Here is a 19157-nt window from a genome sequence, read left to right as displayed (position 1 = left end):
GGACAGTGCTATTTTGCATACTCCCTGGAATAAAAGGAGATTCAAACCCTTCTATTCTGGCACTGGGGGCACGACATCTTTCAGCTTTCTTCCAGGAGCGGCTCTCACAGGGGAGCCGATTTCTTCTCGGATCTGACCACCACAGCCCTCAGTAATTATAGCAGCGTCTGAATTCTGAGCTAAAAACAGAAGTGCAGCATGTGCCTATTCCCCATGTGATTCAGAAGGCAGGAAATTGAAAGAGCCTGACTGAGAGAGGAGAGGGAGCGCAAAGCAATAGACACATCCAATATTTGTCTGGAACCTGCTCCGCCCGGGACGCAGGAGCTGTCATCCGCCGGCGCTGATTCTGCGTGCAGCCTCAGCCCGGCCTCATTGGGCGTAGCGGGACCGAAGGCAGGCGGGAGCGGCGGCGGCGGGGACGGAGTTGGGCTCGCCGCACCGAAATGTAAACAGAGCGGAGCGGGAGGCTGCATGCTCCGAGGGGCTGGCTCCGGGCTGCCCCGGCTCCGGCAGGGACCGCGCTGAGTCCGGCTCCATGAACAGAACCAGGCACTTCGGAGGATCTGCTGCCTGTGGATATAAATAGGGGGCAATCGGGATGCGGTAGCTTTCCCCGGCGGCGCCGCAGCTGCTTCGTGCTCCGCGCCGCGGCTGGGACAGGGCGATGGACATGAACATGAAGAAGTTCACGGTGCGCCGCTTCTTCTCCGTCTATCTCCGCAAGAAGTCTCGGTCGAAGAGCTCGAGCCTGAGTAGATTTGAGGTAAAATTCCCCTTAACTTTGTTAAATGTAGCAAATACTGTTAGGTGCAGGTAGCGGAGGTGCAGGAGAGTGCTTGCATTTAGTGATGTGGTAAGTAGTTAAAGGTGTTCTTTCCCTGGAGGTGGTGATACTCGCACCTAATGTTCTTTGTTTCAGTGTAATTCAGTGCTTTTTCTCGGTAGTATTCAATACATTGCATAATATATTTAGTGTGTTGCCAAGAGCCTTTTTATCAGCCTTGCAGGGGAGGAGGAAGCTGGTTCAGGACATCATGAAGTTGTAGGAAATAATTACAGATCCACTTAAATTAGCACAAATGACACCATAGTTTGAAATAGCCTCGTGTTTTAGTCTTCCCCTGCACACGTAGCATTCTTTCTTAGTGCTAGGTTTCCACATAATAAATCAGTTTGATAGTGCCTTTCATATATATGTGGTATGTGAGACAGGGATTCTCTTGATTATTTCTCCATAGATTCTCATGTTTGCACATATTTTTTCCATTTATCTTCTCTCCCATACATCTCTCCTGGTATCTTTTCATTTACTTTGTTTTAGGAGAAGTTGTTCTTTAGGAGCTGGGGGGACAATGTCAAACCCTTCATGATTTAGCAGTGTGGGGAGATGAAGGCAGTTCAAGTAGGGGGTATTAGCAAATTGGAATGTGTGAATGGGTTAGAACCCGGATTTCTGCCTGCCTTCCTCAAACCATTGTTCTTCAGCCCTGTATTTGGAGCTGTGAATAGTCGGCAGGATGTGAGATCAATTGAATAGATGTCAGTGATATTTGTGTTGTTCACTTTACCATTGCAGATGATCTGCAACCTCTGCATTAATATAGAGGTAGATGGGGCCTGATTCCCTTCTGTCTCACGTTTATTTTGTGCTGGTGTACTTCAACTGACCTCTGAGGAGTTACTCTGATTTGCACTGGTACTCCCAGGAGGAGGATTTGTCTTATGCTGTGTGAATACATTTTGAAACGTTATTCCCTTAGTGTCCTATTTAAAGCACCAGGTAATTGTTTGAACATAAAGTTCTTCATGTGTCATTGCTTAAACAGGGCATGCTGAAAAGCCACGTTTTTCACCTGTGTGTTTTGTTGGTTGTTATTTTCTTAACTAACTATTTTAAATCAACTTTCTTGAAAAATGATCATGTAAATTTTTATTTTCACCATCAAACAGACATGCTATGCATTTAAAGTAAACTAATAACTCCCTCCTTAGAACAGTCGCATCCCACTAGGACTGAGGGGAGAGATGAGGATACCTTCCCTTTCCTGATTATGTAGTCAGAGAGTTTAAGCTAGAATAGATGTCCCTTGTAACACATTGTAAATTCTCTAAGTTCGTGCTCCAACAGACACAAGTAGACCTGGAGTTACTTGAAGGAGTTCTGAGACAAATGAGTGTCTTCACAGGCCACCAGTGTCAGGATGGGATGTTATGGGGGGAGTTGGTTTGGGAAGAACAGAGCCCCAGCAAACCTCATGGGGAGAAACAGATTCCACCATACTAATTATTTAACTTTCTGGATAATCCAGCCTGAATGACCAGTACGACTCAGCACTTGTATCAGGCTAGACTCTCGCTTCACTTACAAAAAAGAAAAAGTCTTTGCAATCCCTTTGACAACCAGTGTTAGATTTACTGGACTTTCTCAATAATTATGAAATAGTTTTCCTTTATGTGAGTTGTATTGTAATGATTTTTTCTGATTTTAAATAATTTGCTTCAGGAAGCAACTTGATACTTACCCGGTCGCACATGTAGCTTCAGAGCACTTCATCCACTTCCCTCCTTCTTCCCTGGCTCGTCAGTAATGACCAACTTGATGCAAAGTGACTCAGTATTATAATGGAGTGGAGAATAGGGGCTGTTCCAGCTATGAAGAAAAAAATATTCATAAAATCTGTTCTGCTATTTAAGTGTGAAAATCATCGAAATGTTACTTCTTTGGGCAGGGGGTGACGGCCCAACAGGAACATCAAATCTCCTCTGTGGTTCTCATCCCTGAGTACTTCTATGTATAAATTTGTAATTGCAGGCTAACAAGTGCTTATCAGACAAACAGAAAGTGTGAGGAAGCCTGTTAGATGGTTTTTTAGAAGTGAGAATTTTCTTCATCCTAGTCGGTAGATATTTTTAAAGATTCATTAAAATACAGGTTGTTGCATCATGGAATGAATGAGTAAAAGTAAAATAAAGAAATTTGGAAAAACACATGGGGCATTGCTTTGCTTAGTGTGCATTAGCTAATGTACCTGGCAGAAATTGTGTTGCACAATGTCATTTAAAATTTGGAAGGGAATTGATTTTACTAGGTTGTCTGGGATTTTTGTTATGTTGCTCTTTTGGCAAATTGTGAAGGAGGGTTGAAGGCTTTAAGATAGACGCTTGGAGGCTCAAGCATTTAATAGGCTTAAAATACAACTATTAGTGTAGATTAAAAAATAATACAGTATTAATATCAGGATTAATTACTTTTTCTACTATGGTATTCTTCAGATATACTTCAAATTCACTTGTAATGAGAGTGGTAGTTTACAGGGCCAGAATACAGCTGCAGAAAAGGACTAAGCAAATCACAGCTTGCAACCTGACCTTTACTTGATTGTTTCAGATGCCAATGTCATTGCTATACCTGAAACAACAAGATGACCACCTTGTGTAAACAGATGAGTTTCTCACTTTGTCCTCCTAAAGGAGGCAGAGTGCACTCTGGTAAATGAGATGGTATTAGGGTTTCATTTAATCTTGCCTAAAATTCACGCCCTTTTTATTATTCTGGAAAAATCTGGCTGAAATTTGAATTTATTTGGCTACAGCTTAGGGGTTTCAGTTTATATTATTTTTCAGTATGGCCTGCATTGCCCTTAATTTAAAAGGTATCTAGTGGTGTAGTTTTATTGAATGTGCAGAGCCAAGTTTTGCCCTTCTACATGCACAGAGTTCTGATTGAAGTCAGCTGAAAATCCAGCAAAGTCAATGGGAACTGCATGTGTGCATCTGAGAAAGGGCTTTGTTTATGGTTCTTGCTGAGTGTTGATGAACATGAATGTGAAACCATCAGGATAAAGTACACACAGTGGGGATCTGCTAAAGACTTTGAGACCCAGTGGAATGCATCTTATGGCAGTGAGCAATATCTCTTAATTTATAAATCAAAATTTAAATATGCCACTGGAATAAGCTAGGAAATACCTAAGCTTATAAAGAATTTGATAATATTTATTCCAATTATGCAGGACCATCTTTTTTTTTTTCTTTTGCAAAAACAATCAATTAAGACATTGCCTTTTATTCTTTTTGGAGATGCTTCTGACTTCTGTGTTCCTAATGTATTTTTAATTCATTATTCTTCCACTTTAATTCTTCTAATTCGTTTTTTGTCTTACTGGTAATGATGAATACAAATTATGTTTAATCTATGTATGGGGCTTAGAGCCTAGCAGAGTTCTTGGAAATTAATTCAGAATTAATTTGGAGCCTGGTGTGCCTTGGCATGGTCAGTTTTAGAGGCAGGATCTCCTGTGGATGATTCAAGCGTGGGTCTTCCTTTGGTTCCAGCACTGGAGGTGAGCCTATGCAGGCCTGTAAGTAGTAGTGCAGAAGGACTGGCACTGGCTTTGTAATACTTTGTTATGAGAGATTTTTGGTGGCTCTGATTCTGATTTCCTGCAAGCTAAAGTTACAGCAGCCTTAGGAAAGAGCCCACAAAATGCTGAACTAGACTGCTCCTTTTCCACAGTGGGCTGGAGCAACAGCGCTCCGCTTGCGAACGCTTGTGAATTCTTCTGCATTTGTATAAAGAGCAATTCTGTTCCTTATCAGCAGTATGTCCTTTATTCTTTTTTATTACTTTTATAGTTACTCACTTGGTAGAGGAATAGAGTCTTTCTGTCAAATGTTAGCCAGAATAAAGGCAAATTAAAGAAAGGAAATGGGGATTATCAGCCCAAGAACATCTCTGCAAGGTATAAGTCCTGAGGCAGCTTTAGTTTTCACTTTTTTTCCTGCTGGTAATGATCATCTTTTTGATGTGTGTTCTTGTTACAGCAGAAGGCACAGACACTGTTGTAGTGTCTGATTTCCCCAGCTGCAGGCAAGACTTTTACAAGAAAATGCTGCAGCTCTGGTAGTCTTGCACAGCTTGCTTGGGGGGAAGGGAGGCAGGGAGGGGAGAGAGAGCAAGAGCAGGAGGAGCATGTAGTCCCTCAGATAGGTCGCTTGAGGAGCCAGAAAATCCATTTTTCAGGCTCATTTTGGCAACTTGCTGTATCATTACAGACGGTTCATACCTTTGTACTTTGCATTTCCTGTTTGAAAAAAGGAAAATGATGATAAATATTCAAGTCCTTTGTTACTATTCTACCTATTTACCCTGAGTTTGGGGACAATACCCATATGTGTACATTTTCTTAATAAAGGAATTGCTTCCAATTCCCCAACTGCTTCTGACTTTATCCCAAATAAAGTCTCATGTGCCTCAGTCTTGATATGCGCTCCTTCCAACAAGCCTCAAATTAACTCCTGAGGTACAGAAAAGGAAAATTAAGCAGGTAGATGTAAGGATAACTTGTATACAGGAAAGTCACAGAAAACTGGGACTGGAAAGCATCTAAAAACCCTTGGTCTGGACTCCTCTTCCTCCTTAGGCAGCATCAACTATATCTAAACTCTTCCAACAAAGACATTTTTCTAACCTCTTATTGAAAGCCTCCAGTGGTAAATGCCCATGATGTCTGTATGTGGTATATTCTGCATCATTATCCTTAGCATCTAAGGGTTTTCCTAATATCTAACACAAGTTTCCTTAAAGCAGTTCAAGCCTGTGTCTTCTTGTTCTCGCCGCTGTAACTGTGAAAAGGAGTTTCCTTTTCTTTGCAGCATGATTTTTATGTGTTTGGAAACTGTTCAGGTCCCTTTTCTCAGTCTTTTCAGAAGGGTGGGAAAAATGTCTTTTCTCCTTTCTGAAAGTTAGGGATTTCCAGGAACAAGACCCTGGGCCAGTTACAGAGACATTGTTAGGGAGTATCTCTTCCTTTTTTGCATGCTAGTTGTCCTTTGTAAAAATCAATTATATCTCAAAGGCCCCTACCCTGCCAAAGACCCATCCAAATTGTCATTTTATGCTCCATTTCCACCATCTCAGTGTCTGCGTGATTCCTTGATCTGATGGTATTTGGCATCCAAGTCAGTGCTGGCAGAGCTGATCCATGGGCTCTGGTGTCAGATGAATTCTGACATGGATCACACAACTAAGCACAGGCTCTGGTCACATAGCCAGGGTACACCAATGTTTGGGCATACAGCAGGGGCATGGCATTGTCATATAACAGAAGAGGTCTTTATTTCTTCATCTGGTTGTGGGATGAGTCCTGATGATGTCTGATCCACAGATGGGACCCACACATGCCTACAAACCAGTGATGGAATGACTGAAAGGGCGAGGGCAGTGCCCTTCCATGCTCTGAGCCAGGTAGTGCCCTGGTTCCCTGTGCCTGGAGCATCTGTGTGTGGGTGTACAGGAGGTGAGGAACTGAACCTCAGGGACTGGCTGGAACCTGTGGGCAGCTGAGCACTTATTTGCAGTAATGTAACTTTATGCAAGTGTAATTTTATTTGAAGTTTTAGCTCATAGTGTGATGACCTGTCTGACCCTGTGGCACAAAAAGTCCATTCTCAGAGGGTTTAACTCTCCTACATCTATTTTTATTATTAGTAGCATTTGCTTCATGCATTTTTCTGCTAGTCTCAGGCGGAGACTCCTTTTGTCTGTGCTTTCTGCATTTCTAAAGTAAGACAGAAATCAGAACAAAAGCCCTCCTTATGTTGATTTACCAATTACTCAAGTGCAAATACTTTTCATCTAAATATTTTCCAGTCATTTCCTTTTGTTCACTTAACAAGATCTACTGTCCCAGTTCAGCAAGGATTCCATAAAAGTGTTTGCTGTTAATGAAGTCTCCAAGTACTGCAGAGAAGCAGCAGTTGGTTCTGCAGACAGGACACATTCTGTGCGTGTATGTTACTATCAGCTCTTACATGGAGCTTTCTGTTTTGCTTCCTGGAGAACAAAGTTTCAGGGAATGAAAAAGAGCGATGGGATTACTGAATCTGCCTTGAAAATAGCTTTCTGACTGAGGATTTGTAAGGAAGCAAGTGATCCATCCATTCAAGGCCCTTGCAGGACAACTACGATTCACATGTAGGGAAGTGCCTTCCGGGCAAACAGTTTGGGGTGCACATTTCCTCAGTGAGTACATGGATGGTGATGGGGTGGCCACAGCTTGGCTTTGGAAGGCTTGGAAGGGAGCAGTTGTCCTTTGCTGTTCAATGTCTCTCACTACTTTGAAGCGTACTGTATTTGAAATGTATCAGTATTTCAGCAGAGCTGCTTTTACTGTGAGATGTGGGAGAACTACAGCTCTCTTCTAGCTGAGAGCCAGGAGTTCAAGGGTGCTGGAAATGCAAAGCTTTTAGAGCACAGAAGACAAACCCTCAAAGTTTCTAATGAAAAGAACCTTTTCCTCAGATTGCAGTGCATTATTAGACATGGTGTAGCAGTGCACAGGCAAGAAGGCAAGATACAGTTTGCCAGTGTGCCTTCAGGTGGTAGGTAATGATATTAATTGGCAAAATGACAGTTGACTCATTAAACCTCAGCATGTGAATTCATATAAAGTCCAGATGTAATTCAAGAGTGTCACGCCTCTTTCCTGCAGGGCCAAATCTGATCCTGTGTATGACTGGCAGAAAGCAGTAAATAGTTTTACTTTAAAGAGTTGTTGTGAGTAAACTGGGGGGTGAGCCAGGTGTGTTGGTTTATCTGTAACATTCACCTTTCTTTTCTTTTCTTTTGGTAGAAATTTCTCTTCCTTTTTTCTAGTGAGTAACAAAGAAAACCTACATTCCATCGACTTTGTTTTCTCTACTTTCACATTGCCAGCCACTAGTGGACAGGTTCTGTGACTCTGAAAGATACCTTAGTCTGAAACTTCTGCATCAGTGGACCTCCATGGCAATCGTTCCTGTATTATGCAATCTCTGTGCCTAGAACATGTCTGGGACAGCAATTAAGCATTGTAATTGCGTTAACTGAAAAGCCATCTCTAAGTATCTGAAACCCTGCTGGATCGGCTGCTAGTCTGCACAGTCCCTACTTTATCCCTGTATGGTTATGCATTGCAATTATTACTAAAGAGTAATCAGACAGCAAGCCTTTATGTTAGATTATTTCTGTGCAATTCAAGACCAATTCATATCACTAGATTTGAGTTTTTTTAGTATTTAGTGTGTGCAGATGTTAAATAAAACATACTTCAGAAGTTTTTTTATACTTTCATTATGTCGTAAAAACTTGAAGCTCTTTTCTGGCAAGTAGAATCACTTATTTTTGTTCCAAAACAAACTCCTTAATAGTCAGTTAAATCAACACTATTAGGATAGCTAAACCAAGATGTTTTCAAAATGCAAATGATTTTCACGTGTTGGCATTGTATGGCTGGTTTCAAACACATTGCAGTGCCTAAATTTGAAAGAATAGAGAAGATGATGTATCTGTTCTTGTTTTCCAGATTCTTGTACCCTCGAGAGTTCCCTTCTTTGTATGTGGCAACCAGTGAAATAGGCATAAAAGGAGGGAAGGAAAGTGTGCTAGTTAATCTTAGATCTTACTTCTGCATTCTGTCAACTTCTCTTCAAATTCTACTTCCAAAGGAAGACCACATGGTTGGGCTTACTTAAGAAATGGGTGAAAGTGTGTTATATGAGTCCACACAGAAAAGTGCTGTATGTTGTAAAGGCAAGTCCCCATTGAAGTAGGCATAAATTAATCCCTCTCAGTCTCTTCAGCCCTGTGAACTTGTCCAGGTTTATGATGATAATGCTGTTCTATTTTTGTTATTTAATCCTCTTTTGTTCATGGTGAAGTTTTAGCAATTGTAAGGCAAAAAATGCATAAAGCTAATAAAGCAGGAGTTGGGTCAAACTAAACTGAGGGGGATTGAGGGGAGGCTTTGCCTTCTCTGTTAGAAAGTTTTAATGTGCATTATCCTTAGCTTTAGGGCTAAATCAAGCCATTATGTCATAAGGATAAGCGCTTTTTGGGCATTTTCTCTGGTCTGAAAAAAGATGGCTGTGTGTATCATGTTAACTACAAACCGATCCAAGACAAAAAATCACCCATGTTGGCAGAGCTGGAGACAAACCACTTTCCCAAAATCAGTTGTTGAGATTTGTTTTTTCCCCCATGATTTCAAGTTTTTATGCATTTGTGGAATTGAAGAATCCATACTAAAAACATACTTCAAGTGCACCTACTTTTTCTTTTCATAATTTTGCAGAAAACTTCATGTCACAGCATAATATACCAAGCAGCACAGAACTTACTCTGTCTGCAAAGTGGAAACTATTTATTCACCTGCTTTCCCCTGTTCCACCAGTACAATTATGGCAGCATCCAGATGCCTTCTTTTCTCTTTCCATGGCTGTTAATGCCATTGGTGCTAGAGCACCCCTTCTCACCTGCAGAGGAACTCCACCTGTATTTGCTTTTCTCTGAATGACCATGTGCTGAAAAAAAAAAGCCTAATAGCATCTTTTGCCTGATGGTGTGAAATTAATTTCTGAAAGTCTTCTCTGCAACAGGGTTTGTTTTTATTCTAGCAAACAAATTTTTCATTTTTCCCAGACAGGAAAACCCATATGGGCCATTAGAAGGAATACCGTTAATGATTCTGAGGATTGTCACTTCCAAAGCACAGACTACCTCTTGTGATTATCTGCCAAAAGATACATGTGTTATCCCAACTGCCTCTTTGAAAATCTTTCCCCACATCAGGATAAAGCTTACATACCAATTTGCTCTTGGAGATGGGTATTCTGCTGTGAAAGGGTGTAAGTTACCCATAACAAAGATAATTATGTGAATGGTGCCAGTTGTAGTTTTTTCCCTTGCTTGGTTTAAAAGCATTTTTTCTCTCTCTAACAGGTTGTAAAAGAAGCCATAAAATTAATTTGAGTAACATTTGTATTGAAAGAAATGCTATAGTAGGCAGATATTTGTGATGTTATGGGAGCAGTTGTTTCCCTGGAGTTGTAAGAAAAGTTTTAAGGTTTTCACGTAGTGTCATAACATGTGTAAAATGAGTGAATTAAAACTGTAATATTTTCCAATGCAGATGATCTGGGTCATTTCAAAAATATAACTTTTATGAAGAGTCTTATTTATGAAAAACAGATCAGTCCCTTGCTTCTGCTCTTGACCACTTTTTCTTCTATTGATCAGTTTAGGGTTTGTTTTTATCCTCCTTTTTTGTGTTCATCTCTTCCTCCTCCTTGTCATTAACCACAGGCACGACCAAGGTAAATATAACTTATCCTCAGGGAAGTGGGGACTTACAAAACATTTAACGGGCTGTATGCACCACAGCCAAGAGAAAGTTTGCCCCTTTACCCTGGCTTTTAAAATCCTTCTGCTGGTGTGAAATTCGTGGGACTGAGAGAAAAATAAGAGTAGAGCTCTCTCCATGGAGTACCACTATGGTCTGCAAGCTCTCATTTATCTTTCTGGTCGTCAGAGCTGTTGTTGTCTAGGATTTTGTATCGTCTCTTCAGGGAGGCACATCAACTCCCCGTTTTTCAGTTACTGAAGAGAAGAAATTAAGTTGTTTTGCCCTCCTGGGATATGAGTCTTTACTCTTGTCTGCAGGCTTTTCTTCCCTCTTGTAAATAAAGGTTGAAGATTTGAATGTGCTCTGCTCTGGTGTAGAATCGCATAGCTGAACTGCGGAAATGCTGAGCTCCATGCTCATGGAAACTGTACCCTTGAGACCAGGCTCTTGCCTCCTGGTGTCTACTGAAATTCACTTTGCCTTCTCAGATGTTTCTCTTATAAGGTAACAGTTCTGCTTTTCTGTCCTCCCTCACCCTATCATTCATCTGATTCAGCTTTTTTGTTTTATGCTTTTGACTCAAACAATGCAATCACGTGTTTTTGCTTTTCTGGTACTGCCTCTGTTTTTGTACTTTCCACCCTCACTTTACTGAGGTAACTGGGCAGTCATCAGTAAAAACAAAGCTTTGTTTGAGGAAGTGCTGATTCAGAGATGATACTCACCTCTGAGGCGGGGCAGTGGTCAGATGGCTCTAGAGCAAATCCCCGAAGCAGTGCTTAGTGCACATCTCAGAAATGTCCCCATCTCATATACTTCAGTCTTTGCCTGTTTCTCTTCAAATGTCTCTGCATTCTGGCTTTCTGTAGTTTAAATGTCTTGTGATCATTTCTCCTTCAGGGAGAGCAGCAGAAGAAACTCTTAGGGAGTCCCCTTGACTCGCAGCTCCTGAGTGTGTAGCTGAGGGTTTCATGCCTCTGACTCAGCTCTGCTCCCAGTTGGGCATGAGCGTCTGTCTGTCTGGGATTTTAGCTTTATATAGTACAACTTTCACAGCACTTCTACTCTGACTTTGAAGCATGGTTACTATGGCATCCTCAATATCTTAGAAAATAGTGAAAGATATCAATGTTAACATTTTGTGTTGCATGACAGCTTTTGTGCCTGTTTTGCCTCTATGTTTTTTACCCTCTGCGTTTTCTTTTTGATGAAAAAACTCATCGTGAAAATGAGATGATGATTTGATCCCTTCTCATTCTAGATATGCAAAGTCTCATGACTTTGAAATCATGCAAAGTCTCATGGTTTCTGCTCAGTCATCATCCATTTTAACTTCCTGAAAGGAGTAAACTTGTGTAGTTGTTCATCTTGGAATTTCTGTGAAGAAGTTAAAACTAGCATGCATTAATTTATTCATTTATGATAAAAAGATTTTTCATTGAAAGCACCTTACCCTTGCAGTTAAGGGCTACTTCTGTTAAATTTGCAGTGCCATAAAGCCTAAACCAGCACAAACCTACATGATTAAAAGGAAAAGCAAATCAAATTGCTCTTTTTCCCTCCCTGGAACTGTAATGAGATCTGAATCAGAAGAAAACTTATATTGCTTTTGTTGGGACACTTGACACCCCAGCAGATTGGCATTGTTGTTCATCGTACAGCATTCCTTCCTCACTTCCAAGACTTGAGATGTAGCAGAATGCTTTAACAACCTACTCTAGGTATTCTTCCTTGGCTTCTCTGTCTTCTGGCTGGTGGCTTCAAGTTGCCAACAAGGACTATAAAAAGGGGAAAAAAACCAAAAAAAAACAAAAAACAAAAACCAACCAAAAAACCCCATGTAGTTTAATGTTTAAGCGCATCTTGTATTATTACCAACTTTTGGGCTAGCACAAAATAAGTGTCCTCATAATTGAATGTGTAAGAGAGGGATATCCCCTGGCTAAGCCTGTGAACCTAGAAGGCTAAATTTGATAGTGTTGCAGGGTGAAGTGCCCATAGCAATACATCTGGATCTGAAATCACATTATTTTATCTGTGTGGCCTCTAAAATATATTGAGACTGTGAAATCAGGAATCTCTCATTTTCTCAGTCTAATTCAAACTCTTGTCTTGGATCTTGGAGAGTGTCTTTTTCTTTCCTCCTAAACTAAAAACTCTTCAAGGCATATTTATTAAATAAAACCAGCAAATGAATCTTGAACTGCTGATGTTCCCAGTTAGTAGTGGGTGAACACGTTATTCTGTTACTCCTGCAGGGATGCAAACCAAACTGTCAGAGTATTACCCTGATTTTCCTTTACTTTTCCGAAATGGTGATGTGTCAGTGTTTTGTGTGTCTGTCATGAAGTCATCTGTGTGAAAAAAGGAAATTGACTGAAAAACTGAATTGTTGATTTGGATTCATTTTTAGCCTAGGTTCCTAAAAATATGAGGCTTTATACATGCCCCCACACCCCTTTCTGGCCCTTTGCTTTGAAAGCACTGTCAAATTTAATAGAGAAAGGGAGAAAAAATAGTGTTCTTGAGGACATAATGTTCCTGTAAGATTGTTGAAAGTAGGGGCCTAGAGAAAGGACAACACTGCTATCCCAAAATGAAGGAACAGGGAGTGGGAGCAAATTTCTTTGCCACTAAAGAAACTAAACAGAGGGAGATGGTGGGAGAGAAGGGGACAGCTTGTTAAGAAATGGGGATTTCTTGCTATCCTCTTTTCAGAACGTTACTAGACTTTGATGCCAGGAAGCAAAGTAGGATTTTTTTCATGAGAAGTGTGTTTGGATTTGCTGCAGAAACAAGTGGATTTGTCTATTTACCTGTGTAAATATTTGGCCTTTGAAATACTATAGTCCCCAGCAATGATGTCATTTATTGTAATAGTGCATCTTTTACTGATGTTTTTCCCTTACAATGAAGTAAGCAAGCTCTTCTGTTTTAGTTATTCCTGCTTCTAATGTAATGGGTGAGGCAGAAGAAGTCACTAGGAGTGCTATTTTATCAAGGTTACTGAAATGCTTTTGCTATAAGGGGCAGACAATGTAGTATGATACTGAGGTTTCTGTTCCCTTTGGAATCCAGTGATCATCTTTGTGTGGAAATGTATTGAAGATATTTGTTTGAAGTCACTTAAAATGTGATGTACCAAGTGGGAAAAAGAGGCATTTGACTATAATTTATGGAGTAAAAAACTCACAGAACATTAAAAAAAAGACTAATTTATCAGTAGAATTATTTAAAAAATCCTATAGAAGTTAGTAGAAAGTATAGGCTGGCAATGAATTAATCAGCAAAAATATCATAGTATAATAACTTACAAGGTTTTAGAAACCTTGTTACATAATTATAGTAGAATATCAGTGTTTGCTTGAAATATCCTGTCTTGCTAGCTCATTGTTGTTTGATGACATGAATAATTAATTTCTTTAGATAAAAGTGGATATTTAGACTGGCAAGAGAGGCTTTGCAGGTGCAATGATGTGTCCTCAGGCAGGAATATTTGAAGTACGGGAGTCTGAAAAGAATATTGGTGTTTACTGATGCTGTAATTGAAATAGTACATTATAACAATTGCTTTTAAAATCTGCTGTATATAACTAACCAACTAACTAACTATCAAATTACTTAGTTTGGTGTCTCATATTTGCACACTGAACAGTCAGGTGGGTCAATCTACAAAATGTTGACATTTTCTGATGTTTGCAGGATGTGTAACTAGCAAAGCAAGATTTCTGCTTGGTGACACTTCACATGGTGAAGCTGCTAATTTTTTTAGCCAAGACCTGACTACATACCTGTATCCCACAAAGTGGAGTTAAAACTGATCACTTTTGCACAGCCTCCTTACAATTTGCCTCTGAATTGTAAATGAGACATCAATGCATACAGGAGAGAAGGGGACTTGTGTGGGCGCGTATAACAAATGTTTTAAACTAACCAGATTATGCACATCTTTTTAACAGACAGTCTGTTGTTGTTTGCTATAAAGGGAAGATAAGCAAATAATGTCTAGTGGTCTTTGCTCTTTTTCAGGACAGTTTCTGAACAGGATTCAGATGATACACTTTCTAAGGAATGTGTTGTAATTACAGCTGTATTTTGTATGTGTATATATATATGAATAATGCATTTAGTGGTGTAAATACATATAGTATGGCAGATTTTCCATGGAAAATGCTGCTAAGAGGATTAGAGTTTGATCTCATAATACCATACACAGCCTCTCATTGACTCAGAGCAGAGGATTGTTTAGTTCTGGTGGTCACCACACAGATCAGCAGCTCACACTCTTGCTACTGGCATTCTGTTTGAACTGAAATTGCTAAAAAGATAACTTCTTTTTTTTTAAAACTTGTGAAAATCACTCCCCAAAATGATATTGTACAACTTATTTTTAAAATGTTTTCTCCATTCAGGGTTTAAATTCCTCTGAAAATGATTTTTAGTGCATAAATGAACAATTTCTGACCTTTTTCCTTCCCTTTTGTTCTCAGGGTTGAGCCATTTTTCTATATTGTCTCCTGTCCCCACAGGTGTAGATTTTTCCCTTTTAGTCGGTAAGAGGCTCTTCCTGTCCCTGAAAAGCGCTGCTAATGAAATCATCTTTTTCCCAGCTACTTCAGATACATCTTCTGTTCCACTGCTGAGGCCCATCCTGTAGACTAAGCCACTTACCTCCCCTTGTTTAAATATCTTATAAACAACCATTCTTGCCACTAACTGAAGCAAACAAGCTCGGCAGATCATTTCATGCTGCAAGCATACTTTCTTTGAAACGTCTGAGGTTTTTCTGCTGCCCTCACTTCCACTCTGCAGCCCTTTCCTTTCTCACAGAATGTTAGAATGGCTTGGGTTGGAAGGGTCCTTAAACATCATCTTGTTCCAAGTTCCCTGCCATGGCCAGAACACTTTTCATTAGACCAGACTGCTCAGAGCTGTATCCAGTCTGATCTTCAACATGTCCAGGGATGGGGCATCCATAACTTCTCTGGGCAGGCTGTTCCAGCCTCAGCACCCTCACAATAAAGAATTTCTTCCTAATATCTTACCTAAATCTAGCCTCTTTCAGTTTAAAGTAATTATCCCTTGCTCTATCACCACATATTCTCCCTTCTGGTGTTGTACCAAAGGCTGAGGACCCCTTTTGGCCAGGATTGTCTGCAGGTCATGGAGGGCATGATCTCATTTCATCGTTCATATTTAAGTCCTAACCACTGAGAGATGTTTTTGCTTTTGCACTGAAATTTTCTAATACGCTCTGTGCACCATCTACTAGTGACACACATGGCTTAAATATGAAATCATCAGTTGCACACCTCTTTGGTTTTGCAAATATTTGGGCTGCTTTACAAAGCCTTCCAGCTTTTCCTTTCACAGTTCATCACTCTGGGGAAGTGAATGGCTTGCACCCAAAACTCTCTCTGGGTTGCCAGTGCATTTATTAGCATAATGTTAAGGACTATGAGTTTTTGATTCTGTATGATAATCAAAACTATCTGAATTATTATAATGGTAAAACTCCAAAACACAATTCAGACATTCTTTTGGTTCAAATAATAGATGTGTGTGTTCTCCACTGGGCTCCATTTCTTGCTGATAAATAGCTCTCACTTGAAGACAATACCCACACTATCAAGCTTCCCCAGTGTTAGTACACCAGTGTTTTATTTCACAACCGGTCCGTTCACAAGCTACTTATTTTTCTTAGAAGCTTGAAGATGGGAAACACTCCATTTATTTGTTGTGCAAGTGTGCCTCACACCAGACAGACACTCCCTGGTCACTGCACTGGAGTTCTTTACTGTGCCACCATGGTGAACTCTTGTGCTCTTCTCTGTCCTGATTCCAGTGGCACTGCAGCCACCTTCTAGAGAACCAGGCTTGTGCTTACTACTCCTACGCTAAAAGCCCTTTGGGTCTGGACCAACTGACGCTGAACTCCCCAGCAGTCTTTAAGTACACTTTCCTAGAGCTTACTTCATGTATGTGCTCTGGATTAATACTCAGGGGTTCCTGGTAGTTTGAGCAAAGAGGCACAAGTACTGTAAGGTTTCCCAACCCAAAGAATTTTGTCTTATGTAGAAAAAAAGGAAAAAGTGCAGTGTCAGAATAAATTCTGCATGTATTTCCTTGCCTTTGTTTCTTCCCCTGCCTCTAGGTATTGTTGGGTTTTGATCAGGGTGCTCTAAGGGGTCTTAGGGATTTATATACAGATCTCTGCATCTGATTAATCTTAAAAAGTTTTTTATCCTACCAAGGTCCTGCACAGCTTCCCATCCCAGATACTCCTCTGAAAGGATTTGTGCTCTGACCACATTGTTTCTCTTCCTGACTAGTCACATTCAACAATACCCCTCTCTGGAGGGGTGTATAAACAGGAAAACAACTAAATATAGATCACAGAGAGAGAAGGAATAGAATGCAACAGTGTGCATAAAGAAAAGGACTGCTTGCACAGATGGTGTAGGGCCTAGAGGAAATGTGGAGGGGGAGAGAGAGAGAGGCATGAGAATGAACAGAGATGGGGGAAAAAAAATACCAGTGGCATAAACTGTTTATGGGAGAAAGGAGGCAGGCAGAACATCCCTCTGTTGCCTGGAGCAATCTGTGATGAACTGGGTTAGCATGATCAGAGAACAGAGGCCAAACTAGACTTGAGATCTTGTTTCCTTCATGATTATCTGCTACTTTGATTAGAAGCTGGTCAGCAGAACAATCTTGAGTACTGCAGCCACCTCCTTGGAGGCAGCCTGCTTTGGTGGCGCAGAAGGCTGGGGAGGTCAGCCTTCCTATGAAACAGAACGTAAATATAATCTCATGGAGTGGCACACCGTGAGAAATTTAGGGAGGTACTATTTCAGGCAGCTTCCTGCCTTGGTCTGTTACATTTTTTAGTTTTATTCTCTTATGTATTAACACAAGTTGCTGACCCAGAGCAGTCTAGCAGCCTCTGATCAACAGACTGGCTTACAGGAGGAAGAGGAACCTTACATCTCTCCTTCTCCTTCCTGCAGCCCTTACCCAGCTCTTACCCTTCCTGTCCAAGCAGGGTGAGATGTGACTGTGGCACATTGCTGTGCCCTTACGCACGTGCAACAGGGCCCATCTGCATTCCCAGTTTCCACTTTCTCAGCAGGCATGCATTGCTTTGGGTGCCTCTGTAAATTGGGAGGATGAAGTGCTTCTGTGGTAAATTACCCACCGTGCAGCAGTGGCGGCAGGAGGGAATGGGTGGCCGTGCTTTGCAGACAGTGCCCTGGTGTCTCGGCTCAAACCATGGACAAAGCAGGGCTGACACTGATACCCCGGGCTGTGGACTAGGGCAGTGAGGGGCAGATCTCTGTCTCTACTGCCTCTGACACGGGAGCAGTAATTCTCAAGGGAGATGGAGGAACATATTTGATTGGGAAGCAGAAACGTATTAGATTGCCATTGCTAAGTCTGCAAAACCATGATGATTGGAGCCTTGGTTCATTTTTGGAAGGATACACAGAAATCTGTGTAAATTAAGGCTGGATTTAAAACCTTCTGCTGCTTCTTTCTGTGCACAAATAGCTTCTCTAGAAATAATATGTTGTCTGTCTTTCTCTTCCCCAGCATCCTTCCAACAGTTCTGCACAGGCTAGACTGTTAGTTGCTGATGACTTCTTTTTGGAATTGATGGTTATGTGGGGCTTTTTATATTGCCAAGCAATTTTATACTGTTTTGTTTTCTGGTCTATGTATAAGTCTGCAATTACCCATATTTTTTTGTTTAGAAATACATTTGGAAAAGAATTATAGTGACAAAAAGTAGCCATCCAAAAATCCCATTTCAATGTTAAGCCATTCTTCATTCTACCTTTTATTTGTGAAATGAGATACATGTTCATTTGAGGAAATTTGTTCTTGTTTGAGCAAGAATGAGGAAAAAGAAGACAGATGTAGAAAAAGTGTAAGAGGTCTATTTTTCTGGAGATTAAACAAACAGCACATTTTATAATGTTTCAAAATGGGGAATAAGTTATGGGGGTTTTTGTTTTTTGGTTGTTTTGTTTTTATTTAACCAACACATTTAGAAGAATATTATTTGACAAGTAATTTATTTTTACAAATCAAATATATGTGTATTAGTATTGTTGGATTTAAAGCACCAGAGAGCTAAGTCTGATATTAATCTGTTTGTGGAAAGATCATGTTTGAAGAGATTATACTGCTAGTATTTTGATGAGAAATACTACTTATTATTGAGAAAGAGCTAGTAATTGCATTTATATTACAACAGAAAATTATGGGGAATAAAATCAATATATACCAGCTGTTCAGTTGTCTTCAAAATACTGCAGACTGACCCCATTCTGCATTCTCCTGCATGATAAGATCTATTGTACAGTGTACCTGCAAGGTTTTGGTTTTATTTTGTTTCTTTTTCTGACTGTCAGGAAAGGTACCTTACTGTTTGAAAAGATTAGACTGATTATGGCACAGTAATGAAAGATGACACATCTCACCTCTTCTGTTCCCAGTAAGACCAAGGTGGCCCAGCAGTAGAAGCAGTGCAGAGAAGGCTGTACAGAGAGTGCTGTACCCATCCACTGTCCAATGAAATATCCTATTGGTTATTTAGACATGGAGGTCTGCTGCAGACTCCAAATTGTTCTGTGAATTTTGTTCTTTTTCCTCTAACAAGGAGGTTCTCTAAGGCAGAATTGGGATTGTTTTTTAACATGGTATTAACTGGCATTACTTCTCAGGTTGAAACTCTTTAACAGCAATACTTGCCACATAGGTCTAACCTAATGTTGGTTAGACAAGTAACTGTGAATTAACAATAAGATAAATGGTTAAGAATCTGTTTTGTATATGCCAAATAAAGGCTATTGTCAGTTATTGTTAATGGAAATCTGCATTTTCGTTGCTCTGTATATTATCTGTTATTCTAAAAGTATGTAATGTATTATGCAGCTTTGAATGTGGTACATTTATGAGAAATCCCAATTCAAACGGACAGTTGGA

General features: G+C 40.3%; 1 protein-coding gene across 1 annotated transcript in view; it reads left to right on the top strand.

Moving 5' to 3' along the window:
- Nucleotides 1-269: 269 nt before the first annotated feature.
- Nucleotides 270-19157, top strand: part of RPS6KA2 (ribosomal protein S6 kinase A2) — a 156193-nt gene continuing 137305 nt past the window's right edge. Inside the window, exon 1 of the mRNA XM_030946317.1 lies at nucleotides 270-766. Within this exon, the coding sequence (XP_030802177.1) occupies nucleotides 668-766 (99 nt within the window). The 5' untranslated portion in view covers nucleotides 270-667. The remainder of the gene's footprint in view (nucleotides 767-19157) is intronic.

Source organism: Camarhynchus parvulus, chromosome 3, assembly GCF_901933205.1.
Source record: "Camarhynchus parvulus chromosome 3, STF_HiC, whole genome shotgun sequence".
In the NCBI taxonomy this organism is placed as follows: domain Eukaryota; kingdom Metazoa; phylum Chordata; class Aves; order Passeriformes; family Thraupidae; genus Camarhynchus; species Camarhynchus parvulus.
Note: the sequence above shows the minus strand (reverse complement) of the source record. Positions and strands in the feature narration are given on the sequence as shown.